Source organism: Micromys minutus, assembly GCF_963924665.1.
Source record: "Micromys minutus genome assembly, chromosome: 3".
NCBI lineage: Eukaryota > Metazoa > Chordata > Mammalia > Rodentia > Muridae > Micromys > Micromys minutus.
In genome coordinates this window covers 28,281,645-28,304,242 of record NC_137972.1, presented here as the reverse complement: position 1 = coordinate 28,304,242, position 22,598 = coordinate 28,281,645, and the positions used below count along the sequence as shown (strand labels likewise).

The 22,598-nt window shown below is 40.1% G+C and overlaps 1 protein-coding gene across 2 annotated transcripts in view; it reads right to left on the bottom strand.

Annotated features, from left to right (window-relative positions):
• Positions 1 to 22,598, bottom strand: part of CSGALNACT2 (chondroitin sulfate N-acetylgalactosaminyltransferase 2) — a 28,085-nt gene extending 5,487 nt beyond the window's left edge. The window contains exons 1-7 of one of the 2 annotated variants that reach the window (XM_080914944.1): positions 22,544 to 22,598; positions 18,273 to 19,198; positions 15,792 to 16,008; positions 13,945 to 14,046; positions 10,471 to 10,649; positions 8,781 to 8,875; positions 3,591 to 3,672 (exon numbers count right to left, since the gene is read on the bottom strand). In XM_080914944.1, the coding sequence (XP_080771070.1) occupies positions 3,591 to 3,672; positions 8,781 to 8,875; positions 10,471 to 10,649; positions 13,945 to 14,046; positions 15,792 to 16,008; positions 18,273 to 18,933 (1,336 nt within the window). In that variant the 5' untranslated portion in view covers positions 18,934 to 19,198; positions 22,544 to 22,598. Of the gene's footprint in view, positions 1 to 3,590; positions 3,673 to 8,780; positions 8,876 to 10,470; positions 10,650 to 13,944; positions 14,047 to 15,791; positions 16,009 to 18,272; positions 19,199 to 22,543 lie in introns of those variants that run through there. The other variant, XM_080914945.1, reaches the window with a different exon arrangement.

The following is a 22,598-nucleotide window of genomic DNA, read 5'->3' as shown; positions in this document are numbered from 1 at the left end:
AGGGTCTGCTCTCTTGAGTGCTGATCTTCTGAGGGGCAGAAACAACTTTATTGCTCTTGTGACCCCAGGACCAGGTCTCCCACCTGCTGCAGATGGTGAGGACCGAGAGGGGAGGAGGTAGCTCTCCCTTACCCACACCACTGCGCAGGGATGAGTGGTAGGGCTAGCTCTCCCACAGTCATGGCCTCAGGGCCCATTCACTTGCAACTTCTGCAATGTGATGGGCTGTTCTTCTGGGCACTGTAGCTGACTAGGGGAGGATCAGCTCTCTCATGATGCCCAGCAGAGGGGTGGGCCAGTTCTACATAGCCCTCAGACGTCAACATGTCTCTGGCTACAGACCAGGGCTTTGGTTGTAACAGACCCCTGTTGCTGCAGGGCCACACACCCAGATATGTCCCCTGGTGGCATCCCTGGCTACTCACATCCAACTGTTTCTTACTACCCTCAAGTCTCCAGTTCTGCCCACTCTTCATGGTGCCTACATCTTTCTGTTTCTGTCTCTTTCGTTTCTATACTACTTACTTGCTCCTTGTATGGAACTGGGTGTCTCTGAGTGTCTAGGGTCATCTCATGAGTGGTCTCAGGAGTGCTATGCCAGATCATGCATTATGGCCCTGGGCAGGGGTCACCTCAGGCATGGTCTATGCCCCCAAGCATGCACAGCATCAGACTGGTGCTCATCTCAGGCTAGCTTTCTGATCAGGCTCCATGGCACCAGCATAATAGCCGTCCAGGCTTGTTTCTCTCCCAGCCTGCCTGAGTGGCCCCCTGTGAAGGTCATCTGTCTCAGGCTCATACCTGCACATGACCTGTGGTTCCAGATGTGGTCCCTTTAGTCTTTGGCTTGTTCCTTATACTGGCAGCCCATGTGGGACTGCCTGGCACCAGATTGATGGTTCTCAGGCTTGCTTTTTTACAGGGACTGTTAGGCTACTAATCATTTAGATGTTCATAGGTCAGAACACTGAGCACAGACACAGCCTCTCTCCTCTCTGTCACCTACTGACACACATGTGACACAGCAGCCACACCCGCAATGCCTCTAGGATCAGAGAATTCAGTTTTTATAAGGCCTGAATAGATGAGAAGAAACTATTTAATCAGAACCTAATCTGTTGTTTTTTGTTGTTGTTAAGTCAGAACCTGAAGTAAGGCAATACCCAACCCCATCTCCCTCCAACTGCCCTTCCCAGAAAAAGCAGAGGGAAGATGGACACCCAAAATCACAGTACAGGTCACAGGTTTACTGCAACACTGAGAGCTAAACAAACAACACAACAACAAAACCCCCAACAAGATCCTACCTCGTATATACTCTAACAGTTGAAATAAAGCAAAACAAGAAAACAACAAACAAAAAAAGCAAGACTGAGAGATGGCACAGTGGTTAAGAGCACTAGCTATTCTTCCAGAGATCCTGAGTTCAAGTCCTAGCAACCACATGGCAGCTCACAGCCATCTGTAATGGGATCTGATGCCCTCTTCTGGCCTACAAATAGCGTGCTCGTACATGGAATACACACATAAGTGCTTTAAGAGATAACAGTGCAAACTACTGGAGATGTGGCAGTTCTGGAAGGTGCCATGGCAATTTCTAACAAGGCAGAACTACCGGATGTATTATTTTTCTCCTTGCTGTGACTAATACTCAACCTGAAGCAATTTAATGAAAGATTATTTAGGCTCACAGTTTGAGGGTGCCTCACAGCAGGAAAAACATGGCTACAGGAGTCCAAGGCAGTTGGTCCCATTTATTCACAGTTATGAATCAGAAAGTGATGAATCTTGTGTGTAGCTTGCTTTTTAAAAATTCAGTTCAGGCAGTGAGCCCATAGTTGGTATGGCTCAAATTTAGTGTGGGTCTTCCCATCTGAATTAATCCATCCTAGATAATCCCTCACAGACTGTCCAGAGCTTTGTTTCCCTTGGGATTCAAAGTTCCTTCAAGTGTGATATTCAAGATGAACCGTCACACCATATAACCCAGCAATTCTACTATAGAAAATGAAAAATTTTACATCCACACAAAAGCATAAACACAGATATTTAAATCTTCAAAGCAGAAATTCTTATAATAGCCTAAAATTAGAACCCAAATAACTATCTAAGGATGGAGAACACGTGTTCTAACCATCCAAATAACTATCTACGGAGAGAGAACACGTGTTCTAACCATCCAAATAACTATCTAAGGATGGAGAACATGTGTTCTAACCATCCAAATAACTATCTAAGGATGGAGAACACGTGTTCTAACCATCCAAATAACTATCTAAGGATGGAGAACACGTGTTCTAACCATCCAAATAACTATCTACGGAGAGAGAACACGTGTTCTAACCATCCAGCGGAGCGTCATTGGCTGTAAGAAGGAGTGAAGAAGGTAATGTACGGTTCACATCCAAGGACAAGCACTGAACCCTGAAGCCACCACTGTGAGTGGAAGGAATCAGCACTGAAGGTCATGGGATGTCCCACCATGGGGTGTCCACTGTAAGTGTGTTGTGTGCTCAGAAGAGGCAAATCAATCGGAAGCGGATCAATGAGTTTGGGGACTGAAGGCATTGACGGAAAATGAAGAATAATTGCTAACGGGCATGAGGTTTAAGGTGAGAATAGTCTAAAGTGATTGGTGCTAACTATACAACTTAGGTAACTGTACACTTCAAGTTGCTAAATTTTACATGTGACCTGTACATCAACATACTACTCAGAACAGTCATAATATGTTACATAAACAAATCTACTGTTGAAAGACAGTAAATACTTACTATTTTAATATGTAAAAAAATCAGGGAAATGACACGTGTTTTATCATTACTTCTTGGTTTTCCATTATTCAAGTATTACAATGACAAGGAGACAAGTGTCGAGGGACTTAAAAACAAATGGTAATTATAAAAGCGAATTTCATATGGATTAAGACCATCACAAGCTTTATCCTATGGCTTCTGCTATGTTATAGAAATAGAGACACTAAATAATCTGGAGTTATAGGGCTCTTCTCTTTACCAACCTGCTCTTTGGCACTTTTTGTGAATACAACTGAGACTGAGAGAGGGAGATGAGCCCAGACCTGTTCCCATGTCTTTAGGTAGAACGTTGGCCTTGGTGAGTCTCAGTTTCTAGCTCCCACTTCAGAGATACCTCTCCCCTTTGTCCTCATACTGGGGCTCTGCATAGCACTTAGACAGAAAACTAGAAAGAGTTTCATCTTCAAACGAAAAAGAGAAAGCCACTAACCAGATATTCCAAGATGACCTGTGATTCAAACAGCTAGAGACAGTGAGGTTCTAGAGAGTTCTGGAGAATACTCCAAACACTTGTAAACACAGCAATACGCCAGTCAACTGTCTTCTCTTTTGTTTGCTTGCTTTTCAAGAAACTGGTAAATTTAGTTTTTACCTTTAAAACCTCATTTTTTAAATCTAAGATGTTAGTTATGAGCTTTGCCTTGCATTTCATATTTCAGATATACATCCTTACAATTTAGCTAAAGGTACCCAGCTCTGATACCTTTCGGGGAAATGCCATAAGGCCTAGAATAAAAACATCAAGTTCTATCCTTAGATGTAATGTATACCTACCGACAGTCAGGAAATCTGATTGATATTGACAAGTCATCCCAAAGCCAAAATCTCTCCAAAAGCCAGAGTCCTTTTTATGAACCTTATGATTAGAAAGAAAAGATTAATTTAATCTTTAGAAACTAAAATTTAATCAATAATTCAACAACTACTTTACAAAAAAATTTCCATCATTTATTTAAAGGATCATATGCCATTAAATCCTTATAAAATACATGAATATTCTAATCTGCATAAGCATAGGATTTTTATCATTTGTAATTTAATTTAACTCAAGCCCTGTGCTGAGTTCAAGTTGAGGTTACTCATAACAGAAAAAGGACGGCCCTGACTTCAGTGAACTCCCAATAGGAGGACACACACACACATACACACACACACATGCACACACACAATTTAACACCATCACTTCTATATACTGTAAAAAGTTCCTCTTTCCAGCCCCTCCCTAGGAATGATGACTCTGAGACTATTTATTAATAAATCCCTTGGCCAAAGTGGCTTATTTCCTAACTAGCTTAAAACCTATTTAACCCATCCAAAATATTCTCACTTCCACATGGTTAGTTACCACTCCTTCAGTCCCAGCCTGCTTCTTCCTTAACATCTTCCTCAGTGTCTCCCCCAGCATCTCTCCTACATCTCTCCCTGCATCCCTTTTATTCTCTCACTGATTCCCAGAATCCTCTTTCTTCCCGCCAGTGTCCCACCTTCTATTCCCTGCCTCAGCTCATTGGCCATTGGCTTTTTTATTGACAGATGATGTCTATAAGGGACTCTCTGCAACATATACACCTTATTTGGGAGTTTATCAGGAACCCATTTCCTGGCTTCCTCAGTACTGTTTTATATTCTTTGGTCCCATAAAGCTTGTAAGTTTTTAGGAAACTCTTGTCACCTGTAGCTTTCAATGGGACATGAATACTTCACAATATGCATGAGATAGTTCTACCCCAGTTAGTGTAAGGTGTTTACTAACAGGTAGTAAGACAGAATTCAAACCTATAAGCTAAAAAGAGAGGGTTGTTGGGCACATTAGAAACTGAAGATTGTCTTACTCCCATGAGAGAGTTTGTAGAAAAGACAACTAGCAAGGGGGTCAACAAACTATAGCCCTAGGCTAACTCTGGCCTGCCACCTGCCTTATGACAAAGACATATGGGGGCTTTCACAATACAGGGGGAGAGAGCTGTGTAGTTACAACTGGACCATTTAGCCTGTCTGGAAAGACTGAAATATCTCCTGTTGGCTCTTTACAGAAAGTTTGTCAGCAACTGGGGAAGACACCCTTGGAATTACCAAATCCTTTTCCTCTATGAGGAAAACCAATATTAAAATAAAGTTGTTGTTGTTGAAGTCCAGGTAGAAAAACAGTGCCACATGCCAATGCAAGAGGAAAACATGAGAGAGGGAGGCCCACTCTGTTAACAGTTTCTTACAGAGCACTCCTTGAGTAGGTAAGCTGAGCAGAGACCTGAATAAAATGAGAGAAGCTGTGTAAGTATTTGGAAGACAACACTGTAAGCCAGGAGAACAGCAAGCGCAGAGCTCCGCTGAGTGTTCAACATGAAGAGACAGAGTGGAGCAAGAGGACAGTAAGTGGGGCCCTAGGGTGATTTGCAAGAGGGTTAGATTAGATTAGATTTGCTAGGATCAGAGTGAGGAAGGATGGAGGAGTCCTTATTAGGGCGGTGGATCAGCTTAGTTACCACAAAGGGACAGGCTAGCCCCAGGAAGTTGTTCCTATTGTCACTCCTATGGGGCAGTTTATCCAGCAGGAAGGCAGAGGCTGGGGTAGTAAGGAAGACAGCTCTTGCGAGGAAAATGAAGAACTAGATGTGTATCTCTCCCAAGTGAAACAGAAAACAAAGTCAGTTGAAGGTGAAGGCTTCCCAAAGGGAAGGGGAAGGAGTGATCTACATGGTTCCAAGGACAGAGTGTAGAGGAAGAAGGTAGGCAGCTCAGGAGCCCAGGCGAGCCAAGGCAGAACACTGTAGAGCAGGACTGTGGTTGACCTCCCTGGGGCCTAGGTGACAGCCATCCTTAACCAGGCCGGGATACTACGGAAGTACACTAAAGAACAGGGGACAGGGAGGTGAGCACTCAGCAAAGCACCCTGGCTGAGTCCTTCACGGTGCACTGAGTCCAGCCTGGGTAAGGACATAAAGGGGAGGGGCACTAAACAAGGTACTGAGACAGCTTCCTGCAGGAACGAAGCTAGGAGTTCAACTAGAGACGTGCTGGGGAATGACAATTCACAAAGGCCTGCAGGCAAGATCAGTAGGGACTAGGGATGCTAAGACTCAAGGAGAGATACTGTAGCCAACATCCCACCAACCTGTCTTGTAGGAAGCTGTGGCATAAATATTTTAGGCTGTAAGAAACATTCAGTCTGCCCCAGTTCTTGCACTGTAAAGACAGTTACTGACAATAAATAATTAAATGAGCAGGCTGTGCCCCAGTAAACTTTATTATGGTCACTAGAATTTCAACTTCATATAATTTTCATGTGTAAAATATTAAAGTTTAAACCATTAACATTGTAAATATAATCCTCGACTTATGGGCTACATAGAGTAAGGAAGATAGTAGACACAGTGGCTCAGATGAGGTCTCTAAGTTCAAGCTATGCCCAAGGTGATAGTGTCCCTGCTGCTTTTGGATCAAGAGGTAGAACTCTCAGCTCCTCCAGCACCAAGTTGGCCTGCATAATGCTATGTTTTCTTACCATAGTGATAATGCACTGAACCTCTGAACCTGTAAGCCAGTCCCAATTAAATGTTTTCTTTTTTAAGAGTTGCCTTGGTCATAGTGTCTCTTCACAGCAATAAAACCATAACTAAGACACTACCCATAACTATCTAAGCCCCCATAATCCCATCCCCAGGAACCCCAGGGGAATATATACTTCTATAGTAACATCTGACCGTTCCTACTTCTACTGTCTTTTCCTCAGTCTTCATGTCCACTCCAAAACCATGGCATCACTTCTATGTCCAAAAATCTCTAATGCTGTGCAAGTAACACCTTTCGACAAGATATAACCACGCCCCCACTTTCATCGTTGCCAAGGCCTACTGGCTGCTTCCTGTCAGAGTTACACAGCCTTTCCCTCTAAATGCCAGCACAGGTAGCATACAATGCAAACTCCTTCTAGGGGTCCCATACATTCTATGTAATGTGGTTCAGCACTGTGTCCAACTCTGCCAGCTGCGCCCTAAGTTCTGGAGGAGACGCAGTCACTGCTCGGCTGCTTCCTTCCAGCCATTCCATGCTATAAACAGCCTCATCTCTAAAACGCCCTTCTGACTGAACACCGCACAGCAATCACCTCATCAGTTTCTGTAACTTGGTTTGTTTTAATAGTGTGTATTATCTGAATTTATTTTTGTTTTTTTCCAGAATAAAAGTCCTTGTGAGGAAGGTAGGGTTATGGGTGCCGAGGTTCTCAGTGAAATACAGTGCTTGGCAAAACAGATCCTTAATATGAGGTGAACTAATGCGACAGAAGCAGTCTGTGCAGTGCTTTGGTGTAGCCATGGAGCACATGCCAGGGCCAGTTTGGTCCGTTCACCAGGTACAACAGCAGTGCAAGCCCTCTCTGTTCAGGGTTCACCAGGATTAAAGGAGTTTGCACAGGCAGAACAGAGCAGAACCACTCACACAGTAAAGGTCACATAAACATTAGCTGTTACAGTAATGCCATCTAGGCGGGCATGGTGGCACATACTTGTGATACCCGGTACTTAGAAGCCTGAGGCTTAAGTCTGACATCAGCCTGGGTTAGACATTGAGTTCAGGGCCAGGCCTGGGCAATATATATATAGAAAGACCTTGTCTCAGAAACAAAGAAAAGGAGGGAGGAATGAGGGAGGCAGAAAAGAAAAAAAAATCCAAAATAACAACAATAAAAAGTCATCTGGAGATAACCCACATGTCCATTTTCCTGTACTTACACTCCAGTATTCACTTTATTTACAGCTCATGTGTTCCTCTTGATATTGATATACAATTCTCACTACACCAAGTACTAGTAAATTTATTATTAAAGGTTTGCTTGTGTTTAATGTCACTTTATGCATATTGCTATTCTCGGCCCCGATTATCTGCTCAGTGGAGATCCCAGGAGTAGGTATTATCAGTAACAGATATTAATCTATCTAAGCCTGAGCCTAGAGAGCTGGCTTACATTCCCACTAGCTTCCCTTGCATGGCTGTGATTTCAAAAGAAGTCATTTCACAAAGCTCTTTTGTTCCTAGTAAAGTTTACTACTGTGTGAATAACTGTCAACTTCTTAGCCAATTTTTCTATCATGTATGATTACTGCTTATTGTTACTATCACTTTAACTATTAACGAGATCAAGTGCTTTGGGAGATCAGGTTAAGGTGGATGTGAGTAACCAGCTGTCCCTTTGGTCCTATTTGTGTGTGTGTGTGTGTGTGTGTGTATGTGTGTGTATGTGTGTATGTGTGTGTATATGTGTGTATATATGTGTGTGTGTATGTGTGTGTATATATATATGTATGTATGTGTGTATGTGTGTGTGTATATATATGTGTGTATGTGTGTGTGTGTATATATATATGTATGTATGTGTGTATGTGTTTGTGTATATACCCAAACAATACTTCCCTTCACAGAAGGGAAGGGACATACAGTGCTAACTCTGAGAACCCAGCAGATGATGCACAGAAACACTGCGTACTAGCTTTATACCATCTCTGTGAGCCAGATTATTTAAACATTAAGCTTATTTAACATTTCCTAGAAAAGATTATTTAAGTATAGCTTAGGTAATAACTACAGGGCTTGATGCATGGCAATTGTCGCTCATGATACGCTACATAAATTCCTAGAGCATTCTTTTCCCTCATAGCTACTCTTTAATTTCTAGTTAGTGGGGTTTAAAAGTAATATCAGATTTAGCATCCCTAGAGCACGTTGGCAGAGATGTGACTATAATCAGAACTTTCGGGGACATGAGGCCCTCCTGTGGTCAATGTCTCTGTCACTTGAGTCTAAAGCAACAGAAATAAAAGTTTTCACTGAGGTGGAAATGTATTGGGTGCTATGGGACTTGAAACGCTATTCTTTTTCAACTGAAACTTTAATTTTATTTGTACAACAAATATAAAGGAAACTAGAGAAATCATTGAGCCTTTCATAAGCAGAGATCCAAAGTCTCACCAGTTGCTGCTCCACAGGGGGTGGCACATCCTGGTTGGCGTAGACAATGGCGGGGTTGTAAAGACTGAACACCACCGGGTAAAACACCTTTTTACCTGTAAATAAAAATATATGTTTATCTCACACAAGTGAAGGACTTGTCTCACTGTACCTACGGAGACTTTCTCTTTTTATCATTGTGTTAATTTTATCAATACCCTAGAATACTAACGTTCACCTGATAACACACAACAGGTCTTCTGAAACTGAAGCTGCAGAACAACAACAGACTCAAGGAGGTTGCACCCCTATTCCTTCCAACAGACTCTAGGAGGTTGCACCCCTATTCCTTCCAACAGACTCTAGGAGGTTGCACCCCTATTCCAACAGACTCTAGGAGGTTGCACCCCTATTCCTTCCAACAGACTCTAGGAGGTTGCACCCCTATTCCTTCCAACAGACTCTAGGAGGTTGCACCCCTATTCCAACAGACTCTAGGAGGTTGCACCCCTATTCCTTCCAACAGACTCTAGGAGGTTGCACCCCTATTCCTTCCAACAGACTCTAGGAGGCTGCACCCCTATTCCTTCCAACAGACTCTAGGAGGTTGCACCCCTATTCCTTCCAACAGACTCTAGGAGGTTGCACCCCTATTCCTTCCAACAGACTCTAGGAGGTTGCACCCCTATTCCTTTCAACCACGGGAGGAACATAAAGGTGTTCCCTCCCTCAGTCACTCAAGTGAGCCATTTCAAGATTCTGTTTTCACTTGGCAGCCGTAACAGATGTAAATTAACCTCTGACAAGCACCAAGAAACTCAAACATTTCTATTACTCTTCAAAGAGTCACTAAAATGGTAAATACACAGAACACTGCACAGAGCACAGATATACAAAGAACAGTAAGATAAAGCTGCAGATTTAAACCAAGATCCGAAATCTTCCGAGATCTTGTCATTCATAGTGATGACACTCAGGGACCTCACCAGCTAACTAGGTCATTTACCCTCAGTAGAGGAACCCTTGCTATGACTGGCTTCAGCCAGATATTCTAGCATCAAGTGTTCAGAAATGGTCAAGGAATCTATTACATGGCAGCCTCTTTACTTTTTATACTTACAAATTTACAAATTTGTTTTATATCTATAATGTAGAGCAATGTACCATAAATCACTTTAAAATGTCTAATCTGGTGACCAAGCACTACTTGTACGTGTCTGCATGCCTGTGTAAGGTGTGTACATGGGTATGTGTAGCTGGGCACACTACCTTCCCGAGACTAAGAGCTTCCAACTCCCCCTATACACCTGTGACTCTTTCTGACCTGAGTTGCTTCCTCGTCATCAATTTCCAGGATTACCTTCCTTTGTATTCCCTTCCTCTCTCTGCCTCCACACCCACTTTAAGGTTTCATATGTGCTAGGCATATATAATTGGGACTGAGATCACCCCAACCCTCTGCATTTCTTTACTTCTCCTCAGAAAGAACTGCCAGAATTTGACTCCAAGAAAGCAAAGGATTTGAACATCAGAGGGTCAGAGTTTCAATTTATTACTCATTGTATCAATTAAATTATGCCTAATATAATTTTAAAACCATCCCAAGGTTTAATGAAGACGTGTTTCCCTCAGATTAATGTGACTCAGCACTGGACTGTGATGACGCCCTTCTAAGGGGCACACTCGGCTCACATGACAGTGTTTTACGCACCTGGCTCAGCATTTAACCGGCAGCTGTTAAGGAATTCAGCTGAGAAATATATATCAACATCACAGAAAAACATCAAGACCTCTCCCTTGTCCCAAGCTCGGGCACCCACATTTAGTCCTCGTCCACGATTAAATTCTTCGTTCAATGAGACCAAGGTGTAATTGTGAAAATTAGACTCACTATGAGGAAAGCAAAAAACAAGAGCTCATAAGTCCCATTTAAAGTTTAACAATCTCCTTTCTTCAACAGAGCTTACCACATATTATATTTCAAATAACTTATTACATTGGCTATATATTCACACAGAGAAAGGAAATCTTCAGCTTCTTGAGTGTGTTTATTTTCAGGAGTAGATTTTCACCAAATGGTCACATTTGAAGTAGCATGCTAATAGTATGAATTTTAAAAGGGGCATTGCCTTTTGAGGTCTTAAAAATGCATTGTGGCAGAAACACAGACACACGGAAACACATACATAGTTTCTGGGAAGTAACAAAGCCTTCTATACAAATGACACACACAAAGTGCTCTCCCACCCACTTTCAGGTCCTCACAGAAATATTCCGTTGTCAGAGGCTCCTCCCTGATGCCATGTGGGAAGGAAGCTCTCTAACCTCTTCCCTCTCCTCCTCTGCTATTTCCCTTAGTATCATGGGACATGTTTATTTGTGTATCTCCCCTCTTCTTCAAAACAGATTTTGTGTTCATTAATACGATGCATTGGCCCTCACGAGCAGTTCAATACATATTTCAGAGTTAATGCACAAACAGTGCTTTCAGGAAGAGATCGCCGTGCTTACAGTAGCTAAATGTCATATGGGGAACTTGAATTACACTTTGGTAAAGTCCCAAAGTCAGTGACTCCAAGGAGAAGGCCATTTCAAACAATTCTCAGAAACATAGAGGTGAGTAAAACATACAAAACATTTTAGAGAAAGTAACTGGGTCTGATTAAGCACATGGGAACCGTGAGGGCCACACCAAGGAACCCTACAACAGGAAGAATGAGAGAAAAGCCAGACTGAGCACACTGTCAAACTGTGTTAGTACCAGAAAGGGAAGGAGTCAGCAGGGGTTTCCATAGGTCCACAGTTCTCACAGTGAAGCCCTCAAGGCATTTCATGGCAAACTCTAGAGCTACCCTCCCTCAGAGTTGCTGATTCAGAAGCAAGGGGCGGAGTCAGCTTTCACACTTAGTAAGCCCACTAGGTGCCCCTGGCACTGACTAGAGAACCACTGAGCTGGGAGGCCTGAGAGGGAGCTTGTTCTTACAGCAGTCCAGCAAGGTAATGGAAAGAAAGAAGCAAACACTCAGACATTGCATGGAGTGACTCCAAGTTCTCTGGGGGCCCAGACTCTCCTCTCCATCTTAGGGTATAGAAACCACACCCTTCTTTTGGAGAAACTGCCCACTGCCAGCCTAGATTCCTGGATCATCTACCTACCCTGCTGCAGTAATTTCCTAGGCTAAGGACTAGGCTTACGTGTGGCCAACTGTGAACCGCAATGACTGAGTAGCTCAAGAGTAGTTAAGACATTCTTCCCTGGGATTTTCTCTACTGAAGTTCTCTGATGAAAAAGCTGAGAAGGTGTGAGCTCATATCCCTCATCATGTGGAAGAAGCTAATCTGCAGCAGGAGAATGAAGTCAACATGCAGAAAACAGACAAAACCACGGAAAATCTTCATGGGAGTCAAGTGTCTGATTCCAGTCCTTCAGGGTGCAAAGTTATTTTTGTTATTTTCTTCTCCAAACTTAACTTGCCCTGTCACTTTTGGGAGGCATCCAAGGTCCTTCAATATTACTCACATTCTCCTTAAGCAGGCTCAAGGCTTCTACAGTTTTCTAGAGAAGAATCTTGACAACAGGGAGGTGGTTTCAGCAACCCACCAGAACAAATGACTGGGGCTTGGTAGGAGATTGAAAGCAATAATGAGGGGGATGAGAACTGGGATTATTAGCCCGTGGCATCCTCAAGGGAGAGACAGAGAAGTGGTCCCAAGTAGAAAGTAACTCAGCAGAGACAATTAGAAGTAAAAAGACATATGGCTCTCAAGTATTATGCCCAGGGACCATGAAAATGGTCTGATTCTGAGCTCAAACACAGCCACCATGCTGTGGCGATGGTGAGTCGTGTTTCTGTCCATCAAGGCTGTGAGAGCTTGCAGGACAGGGACCGGCTTTGCTCGCTCAGTCACGTCTTCCCGTGCCTGGGTTAGACTTTCAAGCAGCACACCTGGGACACAGTCGGTGGGATTCAACAGACGTTAGCTGCATACTTCAAGAAAAACGTCTGTTTCCAACCAGCAAAAAGATTTAAAAAAAAAAGCTATAAAAGATATGCAGGTCATGTGTAGTAAGAGCAAACAACTCACCAAACAGAACACAGCATATTTACATTAAGAAAATAAAAACTTACATGCATAGTATCATTTGTAAAGGAGGAGAATTAGGGTATCAAATGTAAAAGAACCAGCAAGAGGGTATTAGAGAAAAAGGCTGACTTTGAAAACTGACTTTTACATTTGGGCCCATGATTTGGAGAGGAAATTTTCATTTTAAAGAATAAAAAATTATTAAGGAATTCCTAACTAATTTATTCAAATCTTTGGACATTTATTATGTGCCAGGAATAGCATGGGCCACTTACTGCAGAACTACCTTTCCATTTAGTTTGGCTGTAAAATAACAGAAACTAAACAGTATGTACAGTGTACTTATGTCCTGCAGAACCGGTGGGAGTTGTAAAGGCACAGGAGAGAGAAGCACCGTTTTCAGAGAGCAGAAGCATGGGCATAAAAGGGAAGACAGGTAAGACAATGGTATCAAAGCAGAGACTAGATTTAAAAAAGGAAACAGAACTGCAATGGGCAAGTAGGTAGATCACAGACAGTCCTGATCACCCCAGGCTGCCTGCTAAGCAATCAAGGGAAGATGGATTTGTAGAGCCACATAAGATGAAAAACTTACTATCATTACCATCCACCCACATACACATGCTCAGACAGCTTTGTGTGTGTGCAATGTTATATGTGCATATGTATGATGTGTATTCACTTGTGTGTACATTTGTGTGCATGCAGGTAGATATCAGAGAACAATCTTGGGTGTTACTCTTTCCTTCTGTATTGTTTGGGACAGGGTCTCTGTGTTGTCCTGAACACTTCAACTGGTCAGTGAATTTGTGGAGATTCTGTCTCTGCCTGCCATCTTGTCCTAAGAACACATGTTCCACATGTCTGCTTCCATGCCCAGCTTTCACAGGCTCTGAGGACTCCAGCTCAGGTCCTCATGTTTGCGTGTGCAGTGGCACTTTGCTGACTGAGCCATCTCCTCTGCCCCTCTGCCCCTCAGCCCCTCAGCCAGACTTAAAACAGTAGTAGATTTTAAAACATTATGTATCTGAAATTCTCACTCTTCCCACACACTTTTAACACTTACATGATGGCCTTCAGTATGTTTTGGCTTACCAACCTTGAGACAGATTCTAGAATAGACTTGACTTTAGATAGTCCTTCTTTCCCAAAATACACAACGGTGAGATGAATCCTCTTGTCTTGATGAATACAAACATCTCTAACACAATCAAAAAATAAAATGGGTTCAAGAAAACATATAAAGCACCACTCACTCAGAAATCTATCACATGAAGTTTGGCAAGGAAATGAATAAGACACTGCCAATATCGAATGAAATCACATGCAGTATTTATATTAAAGTGACGACACCACTCAGCTGTTGGAGATCTTACAGCAAAGCACAAAGTCTGTGGGTCAGTGAATACAACCCGTCTGAGGGCCAGGGCTGCTTTATTGACGAATTTCAAAACATTTTGGAACGTTTGCAGTGGGACTGCTTTCAGTAGCAAATTTAAAACTATCCAACAAAGTATGCCTAATCAGTTAAGAACCAAATAAATAAAAGAAGGAAGCCCAAAATGTGGAAGCCTCAGTCTTTCTTAGAAAAAAAAAGAGAAAGAAAAAAAAAGAAAAAGGAAAAAAATTGTGTATTCATCATATATTATTATGGAACAAATTTTGTGAGCTATAATATTTTATAAAATAAAAAATAGATTTTCTACAAGAACAGAAATAATTGATTATAGCAACTGTAAAAGAGGTGATTCAGAAGTTGAAATAAAAATTTTCACACATTAAAAAAAAAAAAGAACCAAATAAATAAATAATTGTCTCAGGTCAAGAGGCTGTTCTCAAATGGAACAAAATCTTTAAAACATTAGCTAGTTGCTGGTATATGGTGATGATACCTGTCATCAAGAAACAGATACCATGATGCAGGTTACTTACTAAGGAGGGCAATGAAGCCTCTTACAGCAACTGCAAGAAAAGCAACTTTAAAAAGTTGTAGGAAATCGTATCTCATGAAGCTATTTCAAACAGGCAAAACTCAGCCGGAAATACGACTTCTGAATATTCTACCATAGGATAGAGTTAGCTAACATTAAAATAGGAAAAATAAAAAAGTAAAAATAATGTAGTAAAACATAGCAATTGTTATATTCAAACAAAGATGGAGCATTTTCCTTACATTTTTTTAAAACATAACTTTAACACAGCATTTTAAAATACAACTTGATGGTAAAAAAGACAGACATAAGTTCCCCCACTTTTAGCTGAATGCTTGCATTTTTAAGTTTCAGTCTTAAAATTCAAACTGCTGTCAAGAGATTTTACTGAAGAGGCAATGGTCTAGGTTTTCATTGAGGTGGTGGTTTGCGAGTTTACACATTTTTCAAAAGTCATGAAAACATGACTTAGCCTTCAAATATCCTTTACATTATCATTAGGCTATATGAATTTTTATTGCACATAAATTAGTCTTCAATATAGTTGACTTTTGAAAGTTTGACTTTTGGGGTTGGAGAGATGGCTCAGTGGTTGACACACTGGTTGCTGTAGCAGAGGTTCACAACCATGTATAACTCCAGTCCCAGGGAACATGACGGCTTCTCCTGGCTTCCATGGGCACTGCACACGTTTGTGCACATATGTACATGACAGTAGACATTCATATGCATAAACAAATCTTTTTTTAAAAGTTCAGATCACCTTAAATTCAAACACAACTATAAAGTCATCAAATTGAGTTACCAAGTAGTTGTTACCCTCAGATTTGTATCATAGTTCATACTGTTAAGAAACAGAGCACCGTTCATGCTTTGAGAAAAAGAAAAATCTAAAAATATCTCCAAGGCCTCTATAATTATTCTCTAACTCTGAGTAATCACACTTGATGAAGATAACTTAAGTAAGTCTGTAAATAAGGTAAAGAGCTTATCAAATCTGCAAGCTCTGAGTTACCTGAAGTTCTGCATAAACTGTGAGAACGCTTCTGTCCTCTCAGCCAGCGGCACAATGATGTTAATAACTGATCTTGCAATGTCAATCAGCTCATTCTTCACCTTCATGAGGGGGCCGAATGGGCGGAAGAGGGTCACGTGTCTGTATTCCATAAGGTCTGCTTTCTTAAAAAACAGTTCATACTGTGTGCCTTTATCCCTCTCAGTGCGGTAATAGCCTAAAGCAAAGAGTTTGGAACAAACACATGTTTATGTCAAACTTTAAATTCAAGAGGAATACAGATTTCACTCAGGCAAGGATCGAGAGTATTAACCAGACTACAAGGATTTTATCTGTTTGTGGAAATACCTACCCATACGAACAGCCAGGAATGCTACTCTTTAGAAAAAAGGTTTGCAAGAAAAGCTCAGCTACATTACTGAATCCACAAAATAACATGCGACAGAAATTACTCCCTTTACATACAACTTTCCCCTTAATACTAAACCGTATTGCCACAGTGCCAAATTGCTTCTGTAATATTATTCTGAGCCCAAGAGTAAAAACTTTTATTACTTGGTTCAATTAAAAAATGATTAAGTGCTTTCATGTTAGTCATTGACAATTCAGAGACCATGTGGAAGTTATGTGGAAGGGCCAGTCTAGTGAGGAAGTCAGGAAAATAAACACTAACAATATAATGTGTAATGTGTGTATGCATATAAGTACATGTATATGTTATGTGTATGTCTTTCTTATATGTGTGTGTACATATATATATATATATATTCAAAGAATACTAGTATAGATTTCAATACAATGATTTGAGATGTATTTAGAGAAAAGTATGGTGGTTTACTGGACAATATGATTTTTTTTAAGTGTAATACTCAGGAGAGAAAGGTTAGACTTATTCCAACTCTCCTAATGTTTCCAGGCTAGACAGAAAAATCAACCAGGAGATGGGCAACACCGCGTAATGCAGCAAGTCCAATGACAAAGGATGCATCACAGAGGTGGCTAGAGCACACAGAAAGCACCGCTACTTTAGGCTTGGGGTTAGAGGTCACTTCCTGGAAGGAAAGCCACTTATGGTAGTGCCTGGAAGAGGAATGAGCTTTGCTTAGTGGCTGCTAGTAATTTAGAAGACAGTATGGCACAGTGGAGGAAAAGCAAAGGACGGAGTCTACAGGGGCTGAGGGGAATTGTAAGGACAAGCGCAGAGCACAGAGCTGCACAATTTACCTGCGTTTAAGGAAGAGTGGGAATGAGGACGTGTCACACACCTACTTAACTATCCCATTTCACCTGCAGCTTTCAATTCCGCTGTGGAATAAAGAAACTAAGCATTCCAGAAAGTTGGAAGAATTCTGAGAGAAACAACTAACAAAAACTATCATGACTGAAAAGAGGCCATAGGAAGAAGATGGCTAAAGTGCCCGAGCAAAGCAGAAGGCCCTGCCTGGCAGACTTCAGAAGTCACACAAGTGATAGCCATGATGGTTTGGAGGCCAACAAGATGCTGTATGTGGTAGGCTGTTTATAGGATAAAGCAAAACAAACTTCTAAAAAACATTTATAGCCAAAATGGTTTTGTTTGTAGTGGAATGAAAATGCCTAGCAATGGGCATCAATAGGAGACAGGCAGGAATATACATTTATTTCTTTTTAGAAAATTAACAGATATCTAAAATTTATATGACCGTTAAGTTATATAACAGCATCTTAGGAACATATCCTGGGGCTGGAGAGACGGCTCAGGGGTTAAGGGCACTAGCTGCTCTTTCAGAGGGCCCAGGTTTGATTCCCAGCACTGTAATTTTAAAGCCAAGGAATCAGATCTTTCCCTGGTCTCTGCAAACACTGCACACACAAGGCACACTATGCATGCAGACAAAACACATATACACATATAAATAGAGGAAAGACCTCATATCTATTTTGCAGTCTGTATTATGAAAATGTGCTATTTCTTTGTTTCCAAATGTAAAATTGTGTATTCCCTTTGAGGCTGTGACTATCTACTTCTCTAAAAATGGAAAATACCACTGACCTACTGCATTAGAGTTTTCCTTCCTTATTAAATGGTTTTCAAATTTTGAACCTTAGTTCATACACTTTAAAAAACATAAGAGGAATGTCAACACCAGATAAGAGAGGAATGCATACCACACGGCCCACAAGAACCCTTCAACCTGACATTCTTATATTTATACTTAGACTTATTCTGTTTTCCCAATTCTTATTCCTGTTTTTATTATGATCTCATTTTAACTTTGTCCAAAAGCCATTTCAAATTTCTGGTGATATCAAACGGCTAAAAATGTAAAATGCTTTAATACTGTGGTAGTAATGATATATTAGCATGCTACTAGCATGCTGTCGTACTAACATAAGAATTTATCAAAAGATTAAAAATGTTTCATATTTGCATGTCTGTATGCACATATGGAGGTCAGATGACAACTTACATGAATCTTACCAACATATTTTTCATATTACCTTCTATGAAGTCATTTTCATTAAATATCAGTTTCTCTCCAAGGGGGCCTTCCTCATCTTCCTGTTCATCATCTTCTTCAGGATTATTAATGACCTCCAAGCCAGCTTCAATAACTTCTACCAATTCATCTCGTTTGTCTTTTCTAACTGGCTTTTCTTCAGGATGGCGAGTGAGACCCATTTCCAACTGAAATACTTTCATTAAAGTAAAACTTTCAAAGGGAACGACTCCATACTCACTGGGTAGTTTGGCTCCTATGCTAACTTCAGCTCTGTCGATCTGGGAGTGAAGAAACTCTAAGAGGTCACTGGGTGTCTGCCCTCTGTTGCCCTGATAGCCTATGCCATTAGCCCCTGGCTTCTTTCTCTCTTGCAAGGCCCTCATCTTCTCGCTCATATCTTGTAATTCTTGCTTTAGCTGGGCAATCTGACGCTTCAGACTGGTTGCCCTGGTTTGGTAATGTTCTTCTTGCTCCTGCAGGAGGGCCTGGTAATATTCTTTACCATAATTTTCTCTAACAACACCAGGAAGAGAAGCATTTCCATCAGTCTGGGGGGCACATTCCAGGAGGTACATAAATAATACTAAACTGAAGAGCAAAGCAAGGCCCAACAGCAGCCATTGGGTCCGGCTGTGAAGAATCGGTCCTCTTCTAGACATTCTCACTAGTGTGTGTTTGACTAACAAGACAAGCTCTTTGCTTGTTCATGACTTTAGCCAAAATTTATCAAAAGTTAAAAACAAAATTAGGATTTCCATAAGAGGTACCCAAATGAAAACTCTGCTGTAGTTTTAAAAGATTCTTTCTTCAGTAGTCATGACTACTTGCAGAAGTGAGAAATTAAGTATACTTCCTGTATTGTTACCATGGTATCCACACTAAGCAATCTCATCTATAAAATCCATTATCTTGGTGGTGAGTTTTCTGAAAGAAAGAGATCAGAGTCCATCAGGATTTTAAGCATATCACTGTCGGCAGCTTTAATAAGCTTGGCTATGTCACTACTAGATGTAGAGTTCCATGGAGACAATAATACAATCTGGAGTAATTAGTAAGCACTGGAAGAAAATATTCAGAAAAATAACACACAAAATACTAACATACTGTGTATAAAACTTTAAGTTTGCTTCAATACCTATTATCTCCTGAATCAAGAAGCATCCAGATTATAACAGTAAAATTATGTTCAATTTTTTAATAGATTCTAATTAGATTATTTTAAAATCATGCTGCTTATAACTCTTCATTAACACACCACTTCCCAACCAAAAAAAATACTATGTGGGAACTGGATTTCTGTAAGTAACTTTATTATAGAAATAATGACTTGCTGCAAGAGAAAGTTCCTCCAGTTACACTCAAATACTCTTGTTCATTAATTTCAATCAAGTGGGGTGGGGTACAATTTCAAAAGGTCACAGACATCTGGAAAACATATTAAAAACATTTTTACATCTAAAGTTCTCTGGAAGATTACTTAAGCATTAGATCATTTTCCACTGTATGACACAGCAAGATTCCTTACAGTTCTGGAGGATTTGGAGTTGATAGAGAAAAACCACAAATGATTTAATTATATTTGTCTGCTAGAGAAAAATGATAAACTGGTAAGACTACATGATACCTTTCATGCTCCAACCAGTCTTGTGAGCCCTTCCAGTCTAATTCTAAAGTAGGATTATTAACTCTAGAAATAGAAGAGATTAAAGCCAGGCAAGAGGAGGCAAGAAGTCCTCTGCTACAAACAGAGCTTCCATTCCAACCGAGCACTTCTGAGCAGGATGCCGTGACATGGCAGGAGACATCTCACAGGAATGCTCTCTGCAGCTCACCTCAACCTTGGAAGCTGACCATTAGGAACAGTCTAGTTACTTGTCTTCTTAGTCACTAGGAAACCCTGGGTTTCTTCTCCAGAAAACTCTGCATCATATATTTTTGTGGCACATTTGTATTAAAAATGTAGTCAAGATTAAAGCTTTTTATGCCTGTTAGATCACAAATAATGGGTTTAATTTCCCTAAGTCATTTGTTACCTTAGTAAACCAAATGACTATCAGGTATCCTGAAAAATTTAATTCATTGAGTGTTTTATGACATCTGTTTGTAAACCTTATTTAAATGTTGGAGAAAATGGGAATAGTTTTAAGTTTTAACAAACTAACTAAAAGAAAATGCAAAGCTAATACTAGTTCTAAGGATTTACCATTCCTCAAAATATAATATTTAATAAAAGAACCATTTAAATATCATTATTAAAAAAATAAATTGAGGGGTATTTCTTAACTGTTTAAGGTATTACTATTCTACTTGTTAGGGGGAAAGAAAGGCTACATTTGAAAAAGTAGAAATATAATTTTTCATAAGCTGTTAGTAAGTCAGGCATGATGGCACACACTTTTAATCCCAGCACTTGGGAGGCAGAGGCAGGTGGATCTCTGTGAGTTCAAGGTCAGCTGGTCTATCTACTGAGTTCTGAAATAGCAAAGACTACACATAGTGCTAAAACAAGATCAACCCCAAAAACTGTTAATAAAGATTGGCATACTTAACTGTTACAATCTACTCAAATGGTTTGGAGGTATAACTTGATCATAAAGCAACATATGCCCTATGTACGACAGCCTTTTATTAGGTCACCTTATAGTCTTTTCCTTTATGTAGAAAACATATTTTATTCAATGACTTATAGTTCAAAATGGAACACTTATTTTTCAGGGAAAGAGAAATAAATATCAATTGTAATAGTAAATTTTACATTGTGATTAAATATGTGTATATGTGTATGACACACCACACACACACACACACACACACACACACACACACGAAACTCCATGTAGAACACAGTAATAATTGGGTTGTAATAAGAAGACTTAAATACTAGTTTCAAATGCACTTTTCACATATTCTATACAACCCTTTCAGAATAGCAGTAGTATTAGTCACATTTTATAGAAGAATTGTTCAGAAATGAACAGATTTAAATAAGGTTATATAACCATCAAGTAGAAGCATTAAAACTAAGGTGTTCTCTCATTTTAATAAAAATATAGGTTTATAGTATCTGTGTGATTTAATGTTGCAGTTGATATCCATTGATCTCAAAGAAAGACTGCCAAAATGAACTTTTTAGAATGTACTTGTATAATTCTGTGGCCCTGTTCCTAAAAGGAACTCTTTGATTACATACTAAAAGACCAGATTAAAACAGTTCGAAGATACTAAAGAATCTTAAATGAGCTAGAGTCACAGTTCAGTGGTGGAGAATTTTCAAGCTTGAGACCCTAGGTTCAACCTGCACACATACACCACCACTTTCTGCTCTTACATCTTAATTCCATTTGCTGTGCACTGTGCATGCATTATACATATGATGTTCACTCATAGCTCAGAGTTAATTCAACCAACCTCCTAAACAGCTAAATATCTGAAGAGCTAAAGGAATATCGTGGTGACAGGAAAATGAGACACTAAAGTTACATAAGACAAAAATGAAATATATTTAGAGTTAGTTGAAACAATTTTTAAGAGTAATCAACTCCAACTCAAAAGGAGATTAAGACTTCATGGCAAAATGGAATAACAGGAACCAGGTTTACTTTTATGTTTGAAACAACTAAATCATACAGCCCAGCCCCTGCAAACACTATAAAATATGAAAGTTTTCCAGATGTTGAACATCAGTTAATAAAGTGTAGTCATCCTTGAAAAAAGCGAGAAACAAAAATGATTACCCATCCAACTGAAACTGTTTCTAATATTAAATATACATGTATATATGTATAATCCAGGAAGGCAAGCCTAAGCAGAATCTAGAAGATTCCCTGAGTTGACAGGATGGACCCAACTGTTTGAAAAGACTAAGGCAGTAAAGATTCAAAGCATACAATTCCAGAAACCTAAAGAGGGTACCCTCTGGGTATTCAGCAGAATACTTGCTCATTAGTGTAGGCTTATAAAGAAACCAGCCAAGGAAAAGACTATAAAGAACTAAAGGACACAAACCCAGCATTTATATAAGACCAGGAATTGTTTAAGTTCCTAGCAGACAGACTGAAAAACTTAAACTTCATGGGGAATTGGTTATTCAAAAAAAGCTTGCCTCAGTAATAGGAAATTATTAACTATAAACATTCATCTATGCCCTGCCAACAAATATTAAAAACAAATCCTGAAAGAATTATATTATTTCCATATAATACAATAGTTTTCACAAACATTTATAGGAATATAATACATTAAGCATACGTTCAATAGAATTCACAGTACCTGTGATTCACATAAAATTATTCTATGTATGGTGGTGCACACTTGCAACCTTAAC